The sequence below is a fragment of the Agelaius tricolor genome, unplaced genomic scaffold (genome assembly GCF_023055355.1).
Source record: "Agelaius tricolor isolate 1412-34295 unplaced genomic scaffold, bAgeTri1.0.p SCAF_7, whole genome shotgun sequence".
NCBI classification, from domain to species: domain Eukaryota; kingdom Metazoa; phylum Chordata; class Aves; order Passeriformes; family Icteridae; genus Agelaius; species Agelaius tricolor.
This window is the reverse complement of record NW_027269267.1, coordinates 46513714-46535396: the sequence shown is the minus strand read 5'-3', so window position 1 is coordinate 46535396 and position 21683 is coordinate 46513714. Positions and strand designations below refer to the sequence as shown.

The 21683-nt window shown below is 36.1% G+C and overlaps 1 protein-coding gene across 2 annotated transcripts in view; it reads left to right on the top strand.

The window, feature by feature from the left end:
* PIBF1 (progesterone immunomodulatory binding factor 1) overlaps positions 1–21683 on the top strand; it is a 106387-nt gene that overhangs the window by 5540 nt on the left and 79164 nt on the right. For both annotated transcript variants that reach the window (XM_071431085.1, XM_071431084.1), the window contains exons 5-9: positions 4396–4515; positions 12580–12713; positions 14727–14835; positions 18085–18266; positions 20074–20199. In XM_071431085.1, the coding sequence (XP_071287186.1) occupies positions 4396–4515; positions 12580–12713; positions 14727–14835; positions 18085–18266; positions 20074–20199 (671 nt within the window). The remainder of the gene's footprint in view (positions 1–4395; positions 4516–12579; positions 12714–14726; positions 14836–18084; positions 18267–20073; positions 20200–21683) is intronic.

Below are 21683 nucleotides of genomic sequence, written 5' to 3'. Positions count from 1 at the left end.
ACATGTGAGCACACGTTAATGATATGAAATACAGCAGGCTGAAAAAAGGAATTTGAAACTTGGTTTGCCAGAACCACAAGCTGGGATTGCACTTGCAAATATACCTTACTTTTCTCTTATGCTTTCCATATGTCCCTTTCCTGGTTGACTAAATGCAGGAGACAAAGTGTACCTTAAAGTACACTTTAGGATTCATTTTCTTGATTTAATATGTTTGTTAATTATGGCTTGTGGGTATGTGAAGAGGCCACAGTGTACTCTATTTTGTTTGCAGTACAAAGCCTGTGGGATATATCCAGAGCATCCCAGCTGACTTACGAGAATGAAGAAGATTTAGACATATAAGCCTGAATTCATCAAAATATTAGCATGATACTTATCTGTAGAGCTTGTTATTAAGGAAGCTGTAAATGTTAAAAACCTTAGTACATTTGTTGAGGTATAAATGCTACATGAATGAATTCTCCAGATCAAAGTCATACTTTACTATGCTCTAGATATGTACAGAGAAGTAAAAATTTTCACCAGCTTTTTAAAAAGCTGGGCTTTTGAAAGTGCTAGGAAAATCATAGGCTCTGTGGGATAAACAAGAACATATAGCTTGGTTACTGTTAAATTATCAGCACCTAGCTGTCTGCTGTACCCACTGCCCTCTGCAAAAGTATTTGACAGGGTGTTGCTGATTCCTGTATCACCATGGTTGAATAAACCAGACTTTTAACAGAAACTGAAATCCATGTCAGTGGATCTATTGAAATTGGTGCGCAGGAAGTTCAGGACTTCAGGAATTGATTGACAGTCAGTACAAAAGACTCTGTAGCCAGGCAGGATAGCTACCAGGAGTTAGTAACCTTGTCAACTGCTTTAAGTGAAGCTGTCACAGCACAATTTAGATTTCATTTGTGAGTAGAAAATGGCTGTCAAAAAGATGTGAAGTAAGAGAGATGAATAGCAGCCACCTTCTACCTTTAACCTCCTGTTCTTTAACTCTTGTGTTCAACCAGTTAATGTTATTTTTATCTGTGACAAAAATTCCTCTACTTAAATGCTACGTGAAGCTCCTCTCTTCTTAACACATTACTTTTTCTTTTGAAGAAGTAATTTTTAAACCTTTTCTTTTTCTGAATAAGGCATTCTAAAGATGTATTGTAGTAAATTGCTATTTTCTGCTTTTTTCAACTACTTTTAGCAGAGGATTAGTGTGAACCTAAAAGTATCAGTTAAGCTTGGTGGTTGTTTATCTTTGCTTCAAATTATGCAGATGCTGGGAGGCTACAGAACTGTTTTGCACATCCTGTCTGTGCATCCATTTGCTCCCAAAGGCTGGGGAAAGGAGTTGGAAGGGAATACTGTTTCCTGCTTTGCTTGCCTAAGGAGAAGTTGGTCATTTCCAGGCAGTTAAAATTTCCAACTCCTGTTGTTCTTCTATTATTTCTCTAGAGTCTCATAATGATAATCTCAGACTTCTAAAGTCCATACCTCTTTGGTGTATTCTCATGGCTTCTGATCTTCACTGACTCCTTCTTCTGCATGCTGTTCTCTCTCAGGTCAGGACTCCTCCAAGGCTCTCCCTGACTGGCTAACCCACCCCCTTTTATCCCAGTTATCTTCATTGGTCACAGCTGCAGCCCAATTAAGGACATCGCAGCTGCAGCCCATCAAGGGCAACCGGGACCTCTGGGGCAAAGCCTCTAAACAGATATTCAAATACAAAACATTTCCTCTACTATAGACTCCAGATCTGTGTGCAGACTAATAATATAGCCCAGTGTATAAGGGTAAAAGTTTCCTTGTTGAGAATGGGTCCTGCTTAGACAACTTGAGCAGGAAATTTTCAGACTTTTTTTTCTATTTATCAGTTCTAAAGTAAACGTATATAATGCTTAGACTTCATTTGACACCAGGTCTACTGGACAAACAGGAGGAAGAACTTAAATGCAGATTTTGTATATAGAGATACTGTAAATTTGAAACACTGGAATTAAAGCAAATGTGAGATGTTTTTCACTGTTCTTCCACAAAGGGGTGCAATAGTGACATGTTAGAACAAAACCTAAGTAATGTTTAATGCTAATGATGACAACTGAAAAACTGTATTTTGCACATCTTTCTCTTAAAATCATAGTTTTTTGGTTTAAACTTAGTGTAAAAATTCAGATTTTTGTTTTGTCATTCCTGGGATGTTTTTAGAAATGGTATATGTGAAATTTGAAAGTACTTCAGGCTGTTTAATAGTTCAGCTGCCAAGGACCAGTTCAGTTCATTCAGTAAAGTGAACCTCTTCTGTACTCCACTGTAAAAAATTTTCAGCAAAGTTTTTAAAAAAGGTTTCTGCAAGTTCTGTTTAACTGATTTTAATTGCCATGTCTTTCAGGTATATAATTTTGCTAACTGCAGCTCAGTTGCTGTTTGTTTAAGAAGGCAGTTAACTGATGCAACTGTTTTCACAGAACTTCAATTAACAGGAGCCAATTTTTTCAACCTCCGTACCCACCCATTTTTACTTTATTCTGGTTGTCCATAAAAAGTGGTGGGCACAGGCTGAGAGTTTTTTAAAAATTGCCTAGAAAGTGGTAATTGTTTACAGCACACCAATATAAATTTCTGATTTTTAAGATGCACAGTTGTTTCTAAAATCCCTTTTAGAGTAAGTTTAGTTTCTGCTGTATTGAATTGGCAACAGGCAGTGTGTGCTTTGACTGCTGGGTTACATGAATGTTTATTGGCTATCAAACCAGCTAAACAGCAACAACAGTTGAACTGCTGAAACCTCAGCCTCATCTGCTGCATTCATTTCCACTTATTACCATGCAATGATCTTTTCTTGGGAAGGCTGTGTAAATACATTTATCCTTGATACCTGTATCCCATGTAATCTTGGTTTCTACTGGGAAATCTGTTTTAGGGTTATTGTGTTTTGGGAAATAGTTGTGGTGTGACAGCACAAGTCTCCTAGGTTTCTAGGGATATTGCAGTAAAAATAAAAGAACTTACTGGAAAAGAAGGTGTGTTTTTTAAAAAAAACCACGATGCTATAAATGATTATAAATTAGTGATAATCAACGTTACTTTTTTCTTAAGAAATAACCAATTGAATCATCAGATGTTACAGTTAAAAATACTAATCTTTCAGTCATGTTGCACACTTGCCTTATTATATAAAGCATACTACACCTGTGTTTACATTGCAAATTTCTATGGCTTCTGGGTTTTTAGAATTGTATGCTGTCAATTATATGAAATATACCTGGAACTTTTCTTTATCTTCTGCTGTTTACAGGTAGCAAAACAGAGATCTGTCTTCCTTTTGCGTAGAAGTGCAATACAGCTTGCTTTTGAATGCTTACTTAAACTGTGCTTTCTTGTCTGTATTTCTTCTTTAATCATATATCAAAGAAAGCATTAGGGATGGAGGGCATGCAATAGCTTTTGCATGAAAGCGGTGCCTACTTTTTAATTCTTTTCACACACACCCCCAAATGCAGCATTTTAAGGTATCAAGTTAATCTGGGAATAATAACCTCTGTGTACGTGCGTGTGGGCGTATATCAAGAAAGCTCTTTCTTCTTTGTTTTGTCTCTTTTTGTTTTTTAATACTGGCTTTGTGGTTTTACTACTGTATTTTCTAATCTTTTTTCTTGATCAGAAGAGAAGTTCTGAAAAGGTTTTATGGATGTGAGACTTGCTTGCCTGAGACAGGCCTATGACTAGTGTGGGGGAAGAGAGAGGAGTATGCGTTACAGACTTTTTTTTAATCCTGTTAGAAGGTTGGATGTTTTTGGTGTTAATTTAGCAGAGTCAAGTCTTTCAGAGCCATAGTTTCCTGATGCAATTGAATCCCTATAACATCAAGTTATTGCTGGAGGTGTGTGTGGAGGGGGTGTCATGGTTCTTCCTGGTTATGTGCTGTTCCTGCTCCATGCTTGCTTGCTCTTGCATTTTTCTTGGTGCAAACTCAGCACGCTGAGCTGGCAGAAAACAAAACAAATCAAATCTCTCAATTTCTACCCACCCCATAAAAATTTATATTGTCTTGAGGGAAATTAGCAAGTAAAGTTGGTTACTACTGAATAGGTTTTGGGTTTGTTTGGGGTTTTGGTTGGTTTTGTGTTTTTTTGGGGGTTTTCTTTGACTGTTAATCAAATAGGCTGTAGGTTTGGCACAAGGAGGTGCATGAGGCCATGTGTGCATTAGAAACTGTATTTTTTTGGTTGATCTGCCTGAGTGTAAGCTGCCTTAATTGTACAGCAATATAACCTTTACTTTATGGCATGCCCTAGAAATATTATTTAGTCATTATTGTCATAAGATGTTGAGCTGATGTGTTTTTAGGTTTGTAGTTTTGCAGTTGCAATTTGCTAGTTTCAACTTTGAATATCTGTCTTGTTCTTCTAGGTCCGGTTCTATGAAGTAGTCCATTCCTTAAGAAGAGAGCTAAGTGATCTACAGATGAAAAAGGAGAGTCTGACAGAAGAACTAAGTGGGTACAGATCCCAACTGAAGTGTCTGACAGAGGTCTGTGCTCCTTAGTTATGTTATCTCAGTTCAGAAACTGTGAATACATACATTGTGAAAATCTCATTCTCCAAATCATTATTTGTGTATAAGATAAAAAGCTTTTATGCTGTGTAAAAATTACTGCAAGGGAAAAAGGAAATAACCTATATGCATCCTTGTATAACAGCTAAGCTGATGCTATGGCTACCCTGCAGGATTTGCTCATGAGACTGTTCAGGGCAGTCTCTTACCAGCTGTGTTGTGCTTTCTGAGGGCAAGATTTCAGGGTGGGGATGCTGGACAGGGGATCTGCCCAGCAGCAGCTGAAGACACTGTGGTGGTTCAGTGTATGGTCTTTGAGATGGGGATGTCTTGGTAGTAGTTTGTATTTTTTAAAGTTCTTTGGAGTTGCATCTTCTCTGTTATGCTTTCCAATTCTTTGTATTTTAATTTTTGTATTTGTTTCTATACTAAAGAAAAAGATAATTCGATTTCATGTAAGATATAAACACCAGAAGTAGAGAAATAAATTATATAAATATTTTAAATTTTTATTTTTAAAGAGCTAAGGAATTGAAGTAGTATAAGAAGTATGGTTTTTCTAATGTGTTTATCAATATTTATATTATGCTTGGTATGCATATAGCTAGGGTGATTTGTATTATAACTTAGTTCTGCATGAGTCTGGAGTCGGGACAACAGTTTCAGGGACTCAGAGTATATTTATCCAGGTCATGGCTAGCAGAGACTTAAATGACACTGTCATTTTACTACTTCTCAGAATATGTTTTAGTTACTACCTTTTTTCCCTGTGAAATTTGCTTATGGAATAATCAGGTGTAAGGGGAAATTCTTTATATAAGTTTATCTTGTGAAATTCATTTACTTTCATTTCTCATTCTGATTGAATTAGAGAAAGTAGTCAATAAAATTTATGCATTTATGTGCTTCAGCATTATTCTGTGTCACCATCTCTGGTCATAATTGAGATTAAACTAATCCTGTTAATTTTTGTCTTGCATAAGCTTTTTCCTTCACTGTACATTTAATGTGCTTTGATTTAATAAAATTGTACAGGAGGATTGCAGCCTTTGAGATTTGACGGACATCTATTACTTCTGCTGAAGCAAATTAACAAGACAGTCGATAACAATAATTAAAGTTGTGCTAGAAACAATTTTCTTGGGACATTGATCTTTCTTTGATATAGACTTGTAATTTTGCTCTTTTTGCACCACATGGTGGCAGTATCCACCTTTCCCACTGATGCATTTCTCAAAGTTCGAAGTGCGCTGTGTTTTTCTTTTATGGAGAGGCTTGAGAGTCTCTCTTCTGATTCTGGCAGGTTCAAGTTTTACCCGATAGTCACTGCAACAAAGTACCTCAGAATATAAGGTAAGAGGAGCATCATCAGGGTGTAAGGGTATTTTAGAATTTCTGATGTGCTTGCTGCACAGGAGCTAACGTACCTATACATCTCTTGCGGTTTATGAAAAAGTGATTTGAAGGTGCACTGCTGGGGTAACTTTTTTGAGGTCTTCACTAAGGTCAAGCTTTCTTGCAAGGAATTTTATCACTAGGAAATAAAGTTTTGTTCAGAGCCTTCCGTAAGCTCTTACACTCTTTTACTGGATTTTTTTTTTTGTTTTGTTTTCCAGTAGTTCTTGTTTTCCCAGGTACATGAAATATAGTTGCTGAAGTTTCTTGCCTGTTATTTAATAATTTATACTGTGCAAATCCTTCTTCTGGGTTTCCATACAGTATTCTGTAAATTTTAAGTTTTCTCTAATCATTGGAATATTTCTATTTTTTGTGTAATTTATCAACAAAGTCTGTTCTGAGTTTAAAACTTCTTTAGGAAACCAGTAGTACAGAAGTTTGAAATACAGTCATCACTGAAGATAAGACAATTGTTTTTTGGGTTTTTTCTTGAGTGAGAATAACCTACTTCCTACAGTAAGAATTCCTTCTTTTTTTCTACTCTTTCAAGATAAATTAAGACTCTTCTTCATGAGTTTCAACACAGGTTTCTTCCCTTTTTTTGGGACATAGAAAGGAGCAAAAAAATATGCTTAGGCCAGAACTTGGGGGAGGAGGATTATGTTGGCTTTTCTGGTTGTTTGTGGCTGACAGACCAGGTTAGAGCAGGTTTTATACATTCACCCTGAAATTAAGTAATAAGAAATGTGAGATGGTTTGTTCTAGATTCATAGGAAAGATTATCTAGCCAACCAAGAACTGAAAAAGTTTTAAGGAAAATTTGAACTTAAGAGGTGAAGTCAACTTTAGGAGAATTTAAGTGTGAAATGAATTCATCATATAAGACAACCATGCTGACCCTATAACTTCATAAACTTTGCTTGGTGTGCTGCTGCTCTTAGCCCTTAAGGGCTGTTGAATCTGTAACACAGACCCAGTAGGGTAGGGAGCTGTTTCTGACAACAGGTAGCAGAAAATGGCCTGTGAAGACTGATTCCTAGCACTGGAACGTGGTGTGATAAAGGATGTTTGTTATTCTGCTTTCTGTTTGTAAAGTGATCAGTGTAAGTGATTATGCTGTACAGCTAAATTAGTGGCTCTCTGCACACAATTGGTGCATCTGTGATTTAGATCAGTGCATTTCCTCTGGTTCCAGGTACAGCAGCCACAGCCTAGGGGGAGGCAGTGGAACTGGTGAAAGCCATGTTCTTGTACTGCTGACTGACTTGTTACTAAATGTAGGGTACAGGCTTGTTTTAGTCCTCCTTTCACAGTCCTGCTCAGTACTTCACGTATAAATAATGTTGGCACCACCAGCGTTGGAGGTAAAGATAGAGGAGGAAGTCCAACTATAGTGGTGTATTAGCAGGAGCTTCCCAGAAATAAAACCAGCTTCTGATGTGTGCATTCCCATGCTGAACATCAGTTTACTATTTTCAGAGCTGTTTGTTTCCAAAGTGGTTAGAACCTTCCCTCAAACAGATGTAATTTACTACTAGTGGGTATCTCTTAAGGCTGGGAGAGTGTCTGGGAAGGAAATCTTGCTTTCCTTTGTACCTCCAGAAGATTAAGTACTGCTTTCTTCTTCTGGCTGGGAGTTTCTTGGCAATGTTTTCCTGGAATTTGGTATTGATACAGTTTTATCAGGGCTCCCTTTTCTTCAGTTATTTTTTTATATAAAGTTGCCTTCGGGATTTGCAATAAAATTTATAGCATGAGAGTATCTGAAAGCTGTGGTTATCCTAAAGACAAAGCTGGTTATGTGTAGGACAAAGATCTTTTCTAAGACTTCATCTCTGAATCAGGATTAGTAGCTGTCAGGTTTTGCTAGACATAACTAACAGTTTTCTCTGTGATAATGTTTTCCAGCTGGAGGGAAAACATATCTATAGTCTTCAAAGAATAAACTAAGCTTTTGTACTCAAAGGATCACTTGGCACTAGATGTGTCTGAATATTAGAAAACTGAGCTGTTGTTGCTACTCCAAAAGGACTGGGATCCCTAAGGTTTCTCCTAAAGTTTGCATATCTGTAAATCTGCACTCTAGAACTCTTCCCCAGCCCCCTGACACCACTTCTTTCAAGCAGTGCCTTGATCATTTGGTCTCCACAACTCTCTTGAGGCAGATGAGGTCTTGGTCTTCGGTGAAATGCGTGCCTATTTTTTTTTTTTTTTGCTATTGTTAATATTGTTCAGGAGAACAGCTGCAAGGACAATTCTCTACCAGTAACTGTGAGCTTGAGGCAGCAGTTTAATATTTCCAACACTTAAGGAAGTTTCATATCTGTGAAAGTTTCCTTTCCTACCCAATACCTTTCTACTCTTTCCATACATAGCTATGGCTTGCTTTGACTGCTAGCTGTGGCTCAGAGGTACGAGATGGTTTAGTTATACTGCTCTGTAATGATCTCAAGGATCCTTTTCACCTGAGAATATTTCACTGAAAATTCTAGTAAGCTCCAATCCAGAGAAATAAACTTTTTATTCCTCCAATTTCTTTTGCTATAGAAGAACTTATTCCAAAGCTATTCTTTTTATATGCTCCTTGCAGAGTATCTCTACTTTGGAGTAGCTCAACATTTTTGTTTATAATTTTTAGTGGTAAATAGTGACCTGTCTACAATCAGATTACCAATTTTCCATCTACAAGCAGAGTACCAATATCATAGCAAGTTACTAAAGAGATGTTTAATTAATTATGTATAGCTTCTTCATGACATTTGGGCAGTTGCATTCCAATAAATAATGTATTGACCAGTAATTTTTGAATGCAGAGTATGTAAACAATTGAAGCAAAATGTCATCTTTACAAAGAAGCAGCACCTCATCCAAATAACTGGAGGGAATTGTTTTCACATCACAATAGTACAGTAGCTTTACATTTGTCTAGGGCCTTTAGGATATGAATAAAGTGCTGACTTTTTTAAATGATTCTTCAAAGATGCAGATGTTTGAAAAAAAAGGTTTTTAAAAGCAGGATCACTTTCTTTTACAGGCTTTTCTGTAGATGGTGTAAGGAAGTCTGTGCTGCTTCTGCTTGATTGGCTGATTAATCTATTCCCTGCATTTCTATTTATCTTGTTATCTCCAAAGGCTTTCTGAAACATCTGTTAATCCCTATCATGTATTATGTGTCACTAACTTAGTTCAAAAAGTGTGTCACCTGGATTTCACACTTAAAATTCAGATAGGTGTTTATTTCAGTGACTGCTGTAAACTGCTGCTCATTGCATACTGAAGATAGCAGTGAAGATTAATATCATTAAACTGAGGTTTGCCATTAGATCTTTAGTTTCTCTATCAGTTTGGGGTTTTAAGTGGTGCAGATCAGGCAAGCTGAGAATCTTCTTGCTTGAAACATCATCAGTGGACAGTGTTTGTAAACCAAATGAAAGCACTTCTTAGCAGACTTATGCCTTGTAGAAACCACCATCACTGGGTTTCTTAGGCAGCTCTGTCAAGAATTTCTTTAGGCAGTGGTTGCCTATCTGTCTCACACAGGAAAAGTTTGGTATTTCATTTGTTTTAACCATCTCATCAGTCTGAGTTTCTGCTCTCTGCAGAAGCAAAAATTATTAAGAGGCTGAAGAAAAGCCACGAGGTGTTTGGAGTATTATGGCCATCACATTTAGTGTAAGGAAGTTCTGCTTGTCCTTTAATTATTTTAAGGTTTGTGGGCTTACTTAATATTATTTATTGGTGTTATTTTCAGTACCTCCTTTCTATCCTTGAAAGAGCTCTGTATCTTGATTCTTCTAAAAGCCCCTTTTTTGCTGCAGCAGGACAAAGCTGTTCATCCAGATGTTCAACCTATCTTTTGAAGATAAATGGAAAGATAAAGCTGTTCCATTGCAGAGATCTTAAAATTAGTGTATATGGACAGCGTTAGAAACTAATTTAATTTCATCACATACAAAGTAAGGCTTCTTCTGCTTAAGCACAGGCAGCTTGGTTGTGTGTCTTTAAGATGGATTGCTATGGAGTGCAGAAGCTTGGGTATGTGCTACCTGGAGATGCACATACCACATAGAGGGTCTTGTGTGTTAGCTTATTTACAGCCTAGACTGGGTATCAGCTTGCTTTGTCATGTTTCTTCATGTGTTTGAAATAGTACTTTGACACCTTAAGATTAGGTAGATGAAAAGCAGTGTCCTATGCAATATAATTAGTGTTTCTTCAGGAATTATATTAAATCTTAAAAAAACAAACATGACAAACCCCTCTAATTAAGGTAGGTCTTAGTATCACTTTTGCAAAGCAGAATTTAACTCTCCTTCCCTGGAATTACCATACTGTTACACGACATTAACATAACTGTTACATGACATTAATAACTGATTTATTAAATACAATTCAAAAGTAAATTTAGGTGTCAAGTATTAGAAGGAGCTGTTTCTGCAGATATTTAGATATTCTGTTAATTGTGGCTTTAAAGCTGTCTCTGACAACTTTTTCCAGAGGTTAACCAACTTAATTTTATACTTTTGGTAGTTGTCTTCTAGCTCTCAGCTAGATAATACTGTAGGAGCCTCAGTAGCCCACTCAGTGAAGGGTGTGTGAATTGCAGCATGGCAGAATGGCATGGAATATCCACAGAGGAATTGTATTCTAAACTTAATCTTTCAATTTGCACTTAAAAGTTAAGTGGCATTACCAACATTTCCTGTTGCAAGATGAACTTTATTTGCACTGGATAACAAGGTACTTGCACCATTATGGTATATATTTGAAACTTTAGCTAGCTTGTGCACACCTTTTAAAAATATCTGACAGAGACTACCATTATAATAATGCCATCTTTATAAATAATGACATGTAAACTAATTAAAGAGAGTGTTTCATAGTTTTAGTTGGCTTAATGTATATTCATTGATTAGGGTAAACATAAACTATATATACCAGTATGAATAACAATCAAGTCTTTACATGATGTATTTTTAATGGTAGACCATGCAGAATCCTCATAAAAACTTTCTGGATGTTGTGATTTTTGTGATTTGTGGCCTGAAGTGATTTTAGTAATAGTGAAGATAAGTAGGTATGTGAAATATAAAACAAAATATTCTTTTTTTTATCAACAGAATAGGTAAAATATGGCAAGTAGATTAGGGAGCTTTTCTGTAGTGTCTTACAAATATTTAGGTGTGTTTTTTTCAAGAAGGCATTCTGTCAGTGTTTCAGCTGATGATGTCTGTGAAGTTTATCAGTGTCCTTCTGTCAATACTCCTTATATGCTGTTGCCCTAAACTTCTCTTGTCTATTGAAAATTAGCTATACAGTTATCCTCCTATAACTCTGTAAAGCATAGCTTTCAGCAATGTTGAAAAATTATGTACTCATACAGTGTCTTTTACTGCAAAATAAATGTAATTTGCAGTTGCTAAATGCTTGGTTTAGTAATTACATCTTAAGGGTGTGCTCACCTTCAGTTAATAATATTGTGATATCTATTCATAATAACCAGATAGCATGGTTGTTAATCAAGCATCCATTATTGACCTTGCTATCAATCACAGTAGTAAAAAACTGAACTCAACGGTTTTCTGGACATGGAAAAAATATAAATGCCCAGGAGTATTCTCAAATTTTTAACAAGCAACTCTTTTTGTAGTCCATCAGCTTTATCTTGTATAAGTGAATGAGCATTATTATTTTGTTTGTTCTTGTGAATATATTGCTAAGTAGTACAGTATTTAGGACAAGTAAGAAAGATAAGTTTGTGAAAAAAAGTACCTATGTAGTAGAAAACTGAAAAATGCAATCTAGATTGGGCATTAAGGTATAAAATTCCTCTGGAGAGTTGGAGGGAATGAGTTTGATTAGGAAATCTGTTGATCTTCAAAAGGAATACCTAGTATTTTAAAGGATGCATACTCTCTTGCTTTGCTTTTGTTGTTTTGGTTTTCAAAATAATCTGTAAAAGTATGTGAGGACAAAAAAGAAGGGGAAATGGAAATTAATGCTGATGGACTGTTAAGTAAACTATTTTATTTTATTTTATTTTTTCTTCCACGAAAGCTTTCCATGATATTCTTCAGCAAACATTGGTTACCAGATACAATAGCTACAATTTGGGAGTAACTGGCTGAAATCTTTCAGATAATGACAGATGTTGCTAAACTTGCTGAACAAACCATCCTATCTCTTTTTTTCAAATTAACTAGCAAGTATCTTCACAAGTCTCTTGACTTGTTTGAAACTGTTGTAAAGGTAGTGTGACTTTCATGCTCCTAGTGTGGGTTTGCAGACCACCAGCTGGTTATGGTGGTCTGCAAACCTAAACTAGGAGCACGAAAGTCACACCACCTTTACAGCATCATATACCTGGTGGTATAAGATGGTTACTGGTCTTGGAAGTTGTGCTAATGGACAAATGCATTGGAAAAAATAGGTGCATTTAATCAAGTATTTGTAATAAGATAAAAATAAGTTGAATATTGATATAGCTGGTTACTTTGTGATGTGCTAAATTTCCAAATACTCAGACAAATGAAAGCATTACCACCTGAATATTCATAAGAGGTTTTAATGAAATTTAGTTGGTGATTACTCCAAGTAAATATCAGTGCATTTGTGATAATTTCAAAATGTCTCACTTCCTAGAGCTATGAAGACGAGAGGAGGAGTCGGTCAGAGCTTGAGGTCAGATGCCAGCGTTTAACACTGGAACTGGCTGATACCAAGCAGTTGATTCAGCAAGGTGATTACAGACAACAGAACTATGATAAAGTAAAATCGTAAGTATCTCTATAGTTCGAGTGTTTAACTAACATACAAATGTTAATAAAGATCAGCCTTGATTGACCAGACTTCTTAGTTTTGTTTTTGACTTAAGCACACATATTTTTTCTTACCTCATACACTAATGGTTCAATTACCTCTTTTAGTATATTGCAGACCTAAAATGAACAACATTCTGAAAACCAGTGCATCAAATTATCTTCCTAAAGGTTATATTTTCAGATTTATTGTGTTTTCAAGAGACCCTAGCAGTCTCATTGCAGCTAAGGAAGTGGGAGCTGTTGATAGCAAGCATCTTGGAACAAGTACTCCTTTTTTATTCATAGTTTAAAAGCAATGATCTAACAAAAGGCCCTATGCTCTACTCTGTGCTGCTTACTGAGTGAGTTAGGAGGGCAGGACCTTGGGAATTAATATTTACAACTTGAGATATCTTTGAAACGATAAAATTTGAAAGGGCTGTTTTGAGAACTCTGGCGGATAATCTTAGGATTACCTTAGTGAATTTGTTTAACTGCAGGAAGTTCCAGTGTCTAGCTTTTTTAAAATACAGATTGTACTGTTATAGCCAATGTTTTGAATATCCATCTTGCGAAAAGCAATTGCAAAATAGTGAAAATAGACTTCTTGTAAATATACTCATAGATGTATACCTCACAGTACAGCTTCCAGACAGCTTTTTCAGTGTGCCTGCAAGTACAAAAAATCTGGTCTTTGGCACATTTGTGGAGAAGTGTATTCAAAAATGGGGATTATGAATAGAAAAGACCCTGTCAGCTCCTTAGCTGCTCATATGGAATGAACTCAGGCATAGTTGCTGACACAAATGACTTTGCCCACTAAGTCATTTGAAGGGGAATCTGTCTTCTGGATTCACAGCATTTTTGGTTCACAGCAGTATGTACAAAAACAACCCTGGAATCTTTCTGGCATCTTGTTGGAAATAGGATGGATTGGTGCTGTGATTTGCTTCCTATATGCAACTGCATCTTAATAAGTGGATTGTAATAACTTTCATGTGAATGGCTCCAGTGTTTAACAGTGTGCATTTAGAATAGCCTTGAGTTGAGAAAAGCATGAATGAACGTGCCAAAACTGTATTTGAGAGAGTAGGTTGTATTCAGCTGGGTAGGCACACATGAAGAGGAGGGGAGAGCTCTGTTGGCATAACTGCATGAGGATATTTGGGAGCGCTGCAGGAGTAAATCACTTCCAGACTTGTTTCTGCTTTTAAAAAACACTATGTCAAATCTAGTTCTGTTGTACTGCAAGTTATCTCAGTTTTAAAGCAGTGCTATGCTTAATATAATATTGGTTAGCTTTTTTCTAAACTGCAAGCTCATACTGGCTCATTCATTTCACTGTTCTAACAGGGTGAGAGTGGAGACATAGCGATGCTTCTTAGTGCATGGAGAAAGCTCTTTTGCTCAGGACACCAGCACAATTTTTGCAGCTGTGTCATATATATTTTAAACATGACAACCCACTCTGGTATCAAGGCTGTATGCAGGGGAGAGTACCTACTGAGACCAAGTATACATTGCTTTCTGCTCTGTTAAGAAGATGGTAATGAAGTTGTTTCACTTTTTCATTCGACTTCCATGTCTGCAAAAGATTGAAGAGAATGTCATGGGAAATAGCATCAGAAGCTTGATAAAGCTAAAACAATGGGTACTTACAGATCATTGCTAAGAGAAGAAATGTGTAGCCCAAAGTTACACTAAAGAAGAATAATCAGAGGAGAATGAGTACTGTAGAATTTGAGTTTGAGTAGTGTAGAATTTTCTTTGTTTCTTAGTATTTAAATAATACTCAGTTGTTTCATGTAAAATGATACTGTTCCAGGTGTTAGTAACTATTAAAGGTTAAGATTATCACCAGTTGTTCTGTGAGTGACTGATTGGAAGAAGTCAGTGTCTTGAACTGGAAGAAGGCTGAGCAATTAAAAAGGGACAGGAATTTTGTTCATTGCACTTTATGCATCTAATAGTTTAACTTTGCTTTCACAGTGAACGTGATGTATTTGAGCATGAACTATCAGAACTCAGAAGAAACTATGAAATACTGGAGGTGTCATACAAAACACAAACTAAAGAAAGAAATGACTTAGCAAAAGAGGTAAACATAAATTTCTTACCTTAGTAATCATCATCATCTCAGGAATTTGATTCTTTGTCTAATCAAGGTTGTTAGGATCATGGAATAATTTAATTGTAATGGTCTCAAGAGACTTAGCTGCTCCAACCCGCCCATGCAGTACAGAGCAAGATTAGGTCAAGTTGCTTAGGGCTTTGTCAAGTTTTTAAAGTCTCCAATGATGGAGATTCCACAGCCTTTTGGACAATCTGTTCCAGTGTTTGTTTGCTCTCTTGTGAAAATGCATTTGTAAAAACTAATCAGTTGGTACAGCTTTTTTTCTGTTGCATCTTGTCCTCTAAGTATGTACGGCCAAGACTCTGGCTATTTTTATGTGTTCCACTTGGATAGCTGAAGTGAGCAATAATATTTTCCCCAACCAGATTTCTCTTCTGAAGGCTGAAAAAAGTTCCAAGTATTTGTCTTAACCCCTTGTACATCATATGCTGTAGTTCATGACCATCCTGGTAGAGCTCTTCCGGTCCTGTTTCAATATGTTAATGTATGTCTTTAGGACATGCATGTCATGGGATATAGCACTCCAAATATAGTCTCACAAGTGTGGAACACTGGATAATAATTTTCTTTAACCCACTGTCTGCATTGTATAGCCTTGTAGCCACTTGGCCTTCTTTGTTGTCAGGGCACATTTCTGTCCCATGTTCAGTTAGTTCAACAGATGTTTGCCTATCCAATCCGTATTTTGCCAGCTTTTCCATAGAGCTGTTACAGGAGGTGGCTGAAAGCCATGCAAAAGTAAATGACATGGACAGTGATCCCCCCCATTCACAGAGCTGACATTTTTGTTCAGGTTTGATAGGTTTGGCCTTGGTAAATTCCTGCTAGTTTTTTTGTCACCTTCTCATTCATATTCATGGATATAGCTTCCAGGGGAATTTGCTTCATAATCCTTGCAGGGACTGAGATTACATTTCCCAGCCCAACTGAGTGCCTCTACTTGAAGGAAGATTGTGGTAATCAGAAGCCTTGATTACTTGCTATGATCCTTCAAATGGCTGGTCAGCCTCACAGCAACATAGGCTATCTCCCTCAACACTGGTCGAGTGCTTCCCATTTTTTCCTAGGCATTATATGCATGCCATTTTCCTAGGTATGTGACTTAGAAGGCTGAAGCAAAGACAGGCTGAACTCTGCCAATAAGCTCAGGAACCTGGGAGGCCCCAGGGGAAAATTTACCATTGGAAGATGAATGCTGTGAGTATGCTTGATATGGTTTAACTCCAGCTGGCAACTAAGCCCCACACAGCTGTTTGCCCATCCCAGTGGGATGGGGGAGAGAATCAGAAGAGTAAAAGTCAATAAAACTCATGGGTTGAGATAAAGACCATTTAATAGGCAAAGCAAAAGCTACACACACAAGCAAAGCAAGTCAAGGAATTCATTCCCCACTTCCAGTGGGCAGGCAAGGGTTCAGCCAGGGAAGCAGAGCCCTGCAGGAATAGTGTGGAAGATCTTTGTGTGTTAACACTTTAGCAGCTGAATAAATGAGACAGACTACTCCTGAGAGTATTCAGGGGACATGTGTTCCTTAGTGTCTCTGTGTAAATAACAGTATTACAGATAGAACAGAGGCTAAAACTGCCACTTTTAAGATAGCACTGCTCTGCCTAATTTTACAGGTAGCTGTAGAGATTGTCAGAAACATTAAGGAAAAACACTGAGTTTCTATTAGAAAGTACCCCTTTGGTGTCAGGCTTTGTTAATCTATTTATTCCTCAGTCTAGCATTGTAAGAAGACACCAAAAGTCAGGTTTGTTCTCAGCGTACAAGAATGGCCAAAAAAGTACTGTCCTGTACATCAAGTTTGTACATACATATGGAGTACTGCAGAACAGCAGCAACAATGGCTTTTTTTCATTAACTTTGTACTGAATTAATCAGAGTGAACAAAAGTAGCACTACTTTAAACTAAAATATCACTTCAAACTGTGTATTACTTAAATCTTCTGAAAGGTTTGTGCTGATTTTTGTGTCTGCTGATACAGTATCAAGTCCTGGATTGGAAGAACATCCAATTGGAAGTTTTTACACAGTCCTTGTTCCAGAGTAGGAGTCACTGCTTGCTTTTCTTTGTGTAGTAGTCTGTGATGTCTGTTCACTGTGGATATACGTATAACATATCACTTGGAGAGACACCATGTTTACTTTTCTTTTCTTAAATCAGGTATAGAACAGGCATTTATACCTCACCCTGAGTGTGGTGCTCAGCAAGTGGGCTGATAGAGAAGAGCATGCCTCTAAGAGCACTGTTTGTGTATAAATTGTCATCTCTTTAATGTCTTGCTCCATGTCTTTGACTCCAGTATCTTTCCTAAGTAACCTTTAGTCCTTCTATGACTTAGAAAAGGTGAATTCTGTCTAAACCATGTACATTATGTCTTTATAGCTGTAGGAGACATGTTTCTGATAAGTTATTAATTTATCATTCTTTGAACTTGGTGTGTGAAATCCTCAGGTGCTTAAATGGCAAAATTCTTTAAGAGGATGAAACTGTTTTGTTATCATGATTATGAAGTTGGGCCACCTTGCAACAGTGTCCTTTATGCTCTTTGCCTGTTCTCTAACTGTGTTCACCTTGAATGGATGGAGACTGCTCTCCCTCACACTGCTGCTTGGTGTAGGAAACATTGGTTGATCTGATGACAAAGGTGGCTGTTCTCAACATATTCTTGTTCCTACTTTGGCATCAGTTTAGCCTTCTGTAGCAACACCAGCTCTTTGCCCTTGTCCACAACAATTGTGCCTTACATCAGCCCCAGAACTATCAGTTTTACCATTTCTTTATGGAGCAGTAATCACCCTGGTGCCCTTAAACATTTCACTGCTGTTCCTGAGAATGTCATAGTCAGCATGACAGGTTGGCACCAAGATTCTCCATCAGTGTTTCTGACACAGCACTATGCAGTACTGCTGCTATTCTTCTATTCACTACTTCAGCACTGTTTAGATACTGATGTAGATGAAAGGACCTCTTTTTTCAGGCACTAACTACTGGAAATAAATAATGTAAACTCATAAAATGGTATTGTTATTAAAGTCTTTTTTTCAACTTAAAGCTTCATCAACTTGTTAAAATCAAGTGTAAATAGAGTCTTTTGGTTCAGATGATTTCACAGAAGAGAGTTAAAATTAAATTGCAAATATGTGTACATAGGTTAAATACTTATCTTGAAATTTGTGTTAAAGTGTTCTTTTTAATACCTTTTATAGCTGGCAACCATACAACAATCCCTCAGCTTGTTGCAAAAAGATAAAGATTATCTGAATCGCCAGAACATGGAGCTTAGTGTTCGCTGTGCACATGAAGAAGATCGTCTTGAAAGACTACAGATTCAGCTAGAGGATGCCAAAAAAGCTAGGGAAGAAATGTATGAAAAATATGTTGCATCCAGGCAAGTTATTGTCTGCTCACTTCTATCAGTAGACAGATTCTTTAACTGTTTTCTCTTGTTTCTTGCACAAATCCCATTTAATTAATTATATTTTTCAGAAAGCTAACTCATATTTTTTTAACTAGAAGCAGGACACTTTTCTTGGGTTAAAGTATGTATCACAAACATTTTTTAAACCTTTATAAGACCATAGCAGTGGAAGTAAACTTTCAGCATAAACTTGGGCGTTTATGACAATTATTCTTGTAGGTTTGCTCAGTTAATTATAAAACAAACTTCTTGTTTTCAATGTATATTCATAAATCTTGTGTCCTATATAACTAAGAGGAAGTGTGCTAATATGATTCTCCTGATAGACAACTAAAACAAAAATTGTTACCTAAATGAAAATAGAAGGGCATTCTTGAAATGATGAGTTATGGAGCTCCAGCCCATATCAGAAGAGTTTTAAATATTATTTTTCCTTTCAATGCAGTCACTCAAAGTTTTTAAATTTGTTTTGTTTGTTTATATGTCAGAACTATGTATTTCATTTATATTCACCCAGAACTTCTGTATTTTAAATAAAAAATTAAGTCTTACTTTTGAAGTCTTACTTTAAGAAATCACTCTTTATAGGTTTTTTATGATAAACCTCTTTATTGTGTAAAAGGTCTTCATCGAGTATTTGCTATAGTGTGGCACAGTTGAAGAATGAGAAGAAATAAGTTTACTGTTGTCTTGAAGGGTCAACTGAAATACAATGTTTCAATAAAAAGAAAACCTGGGAAGTTTATTTTTACAAAAGGAACAGGAAATAAAATAAAAGGAAAACCTGACAGCAAGCATTCTCCATTTTAATAATTTGGGGCGTCTAGTTAATGTGAGGGAGTTTTTGACCAGCTCAAGTACTCATTTCTAGGAATTGTGGGCTAACACATGATTTGAAATTAAATTAAGTCTAAAACCTTTTACAGTTGCAAATGCACATATCTTCATAATATGCTTTTGTTTCCAAACCTGTGATTTTTGTCAGTTGCTTAATTATTGATTAATTATTCTTGAACATTAACTAGATGCTATAAAATTCTGACATTCCTTAACTGTTCAGCGCTTACAACATAACCCTGTTTTTGTCAGAGAGATTCTTTATGAGATTCCTTACAATCTGTCATGAGCTTCCAAAGTTACAAAAAAAGTCAATATTTCTCTGAAATGAAATTCTTTTATCCTGATATCTTCTGATACTTGTTGCTTAAAAACTTTGTGTTTTAAATAATTCATATGTTACATTGACAGGATAAATTCCCAGATATTGGGGGCTTTTGACTTCACAAATGTCCACTCCATTTAATTTTCAATTGAACTTGTGATGTTTTTTTCCCCTAATATGAGGTGCAGATAGTACACAAAGAAGTCTTGTAGGGGCATGGCATCATTGCAAGTCAATAAGTTAATCAATCCTTACCCAGGAATGAAGAAGAAAGTAAGGACTTAAATGGTTACTTAATATAAGCACTTGTTTAGAGGCTGACAAAGAAGTTCTGGAAGAATGTTAATGATATGTGATTAATCAATATTAAATAACTTTAAAAATTTAAATCTGTGTGCAAAAGACTTCTGTTTATTCACAGTTAAATATTATTTATTCCTGGTTGATTTTCATTTAATTTATATAGCAACATAGGTTGATAAGTATTTCAAGTCATTGAGAGGTAAATGAATAAAGATTGAAATAAAATGTAAAATCAAGAAGAACTCTGCTCTTGTAAAGCTGTACCTCAAGTTTTGATATTTTGACTAGTGCAATATGTTTGTTTATTTACAGAGACCACTATAAAGCAGAATATGAAAAGAGACTACATGAAGAGTTGGAACAAATAAGGTTGAAAACAAATCAAGAAATTGATCAACTTAGAAGCACCTCAAAAGAGATGTATGAACGTGAAAACAGGTAGGTAAGGTGTAGGCAATAACCTAATTGAGGAAGAAATGACCAAGCGCTGTTTTGTGCTTAGATATAGTCCTAGCTGACTAACTCTTTGAGAGGTACTAAAAATGTAAAAACTAAAATGAAATTATACTTGTACAGTAAGTTTATGTTGTTATATTTATTATTAAATGATGGACAGCCAACATTATCACTTGAAAAGGAATATTAGAATTCATGTTCTACATTAAATCTGGTGGTTTGAGGTTTGTTCAGAGGTATAGTATTAGTTAATTGACACGGGATGACAGTTTACATGTCATGCTCTAGGGGCAATCTTGAAACTCGGCTGGGAATCCAGAAGAGAAAATGTTGATGTGGAAAATAAGGCAGGAAAAACCCAAAAGAGATAAGACTTAAGCCTGTATGAAGTAAATCTAATTGAGTTTGTTAAGAGCATCATGATTCAAAAAAAACATTGATTTCCTGTAAGTTATTGTAAAATTCTCTTTTGAGGAAGATTCTAGTCCTACAAAGACCTGCATGATGAGTTTGTATGTGTACCATCTAGTTGAATACCATGGAATTATGTGCACATGCCTAAGCCTTTTAGGGACTTAAAGATTTGGACCTTTGGCACCAAATTTCTTTTTCAGCTTGTTTTTTGTCCATTTGATTGCTTTAAAATAGGAGGAGTGCTTAATAACTTTACTGTAGATGTCCTGAAAGTGTCGTGTGGAGAAGGAAATGACAATAGTAAAAAGATATTTGTAGCATTAACATCTGTTCCTCTAATAGGTACTTTTGTTACTGCTGGGAAGAGTGGAAAAAGAACATGGCTTCTGCTGTATTTCAGTCAACAGAAAGTTCTAATTAAAAAACAATTACATCATTGTGTAGTTTTGCTAGTGTGAGTAAAATACACATATACATCCACACCACTTCCTGTATGCAAATCTATTTTGAATTACAAAGTATGAATTTAAGCATGCATTACTTTGGAGATTTGACAAGTGTCTGTATATCATTGAGAAAGCTACTGAAAGATATTTCATTTGTATCTGGAACTGCTTTACAGAAGTTTTTTTCCTCATTTTGAAATAATTACTTCTGAAATGCAAATCCCTTAGATTTGCCTACATGTTTAGCAAAAAAAAAAAAAAAATTAAAAGAAAGCTTTCTAGCATATGTTCTTTCTAGAAAATACTAAAAAATCCGTAAGGCAGTCTGCCTCAATGGTAAGACAAATTGAACCTCAAATTGTGAGCAAAACAATTTGCAGTGAATTTGTGTAATGTGATGAGATGCTGTTTGTGGCTGAAAATGAAGTTAAGATGCTGGTTTCATCCTCCTGCTCAAAGCATGGAATGGTATTACAGCTAAGCTAATCCAATATTCAGTTGCTCATATTGTTTGCCAAGCCTGATGTGCCTGATAGTTCCTTTGAATTTGTTGGCACGTATTTTACACTAGAATGAATCAGTTCAAGAAACTAAAATGGGAGGGGG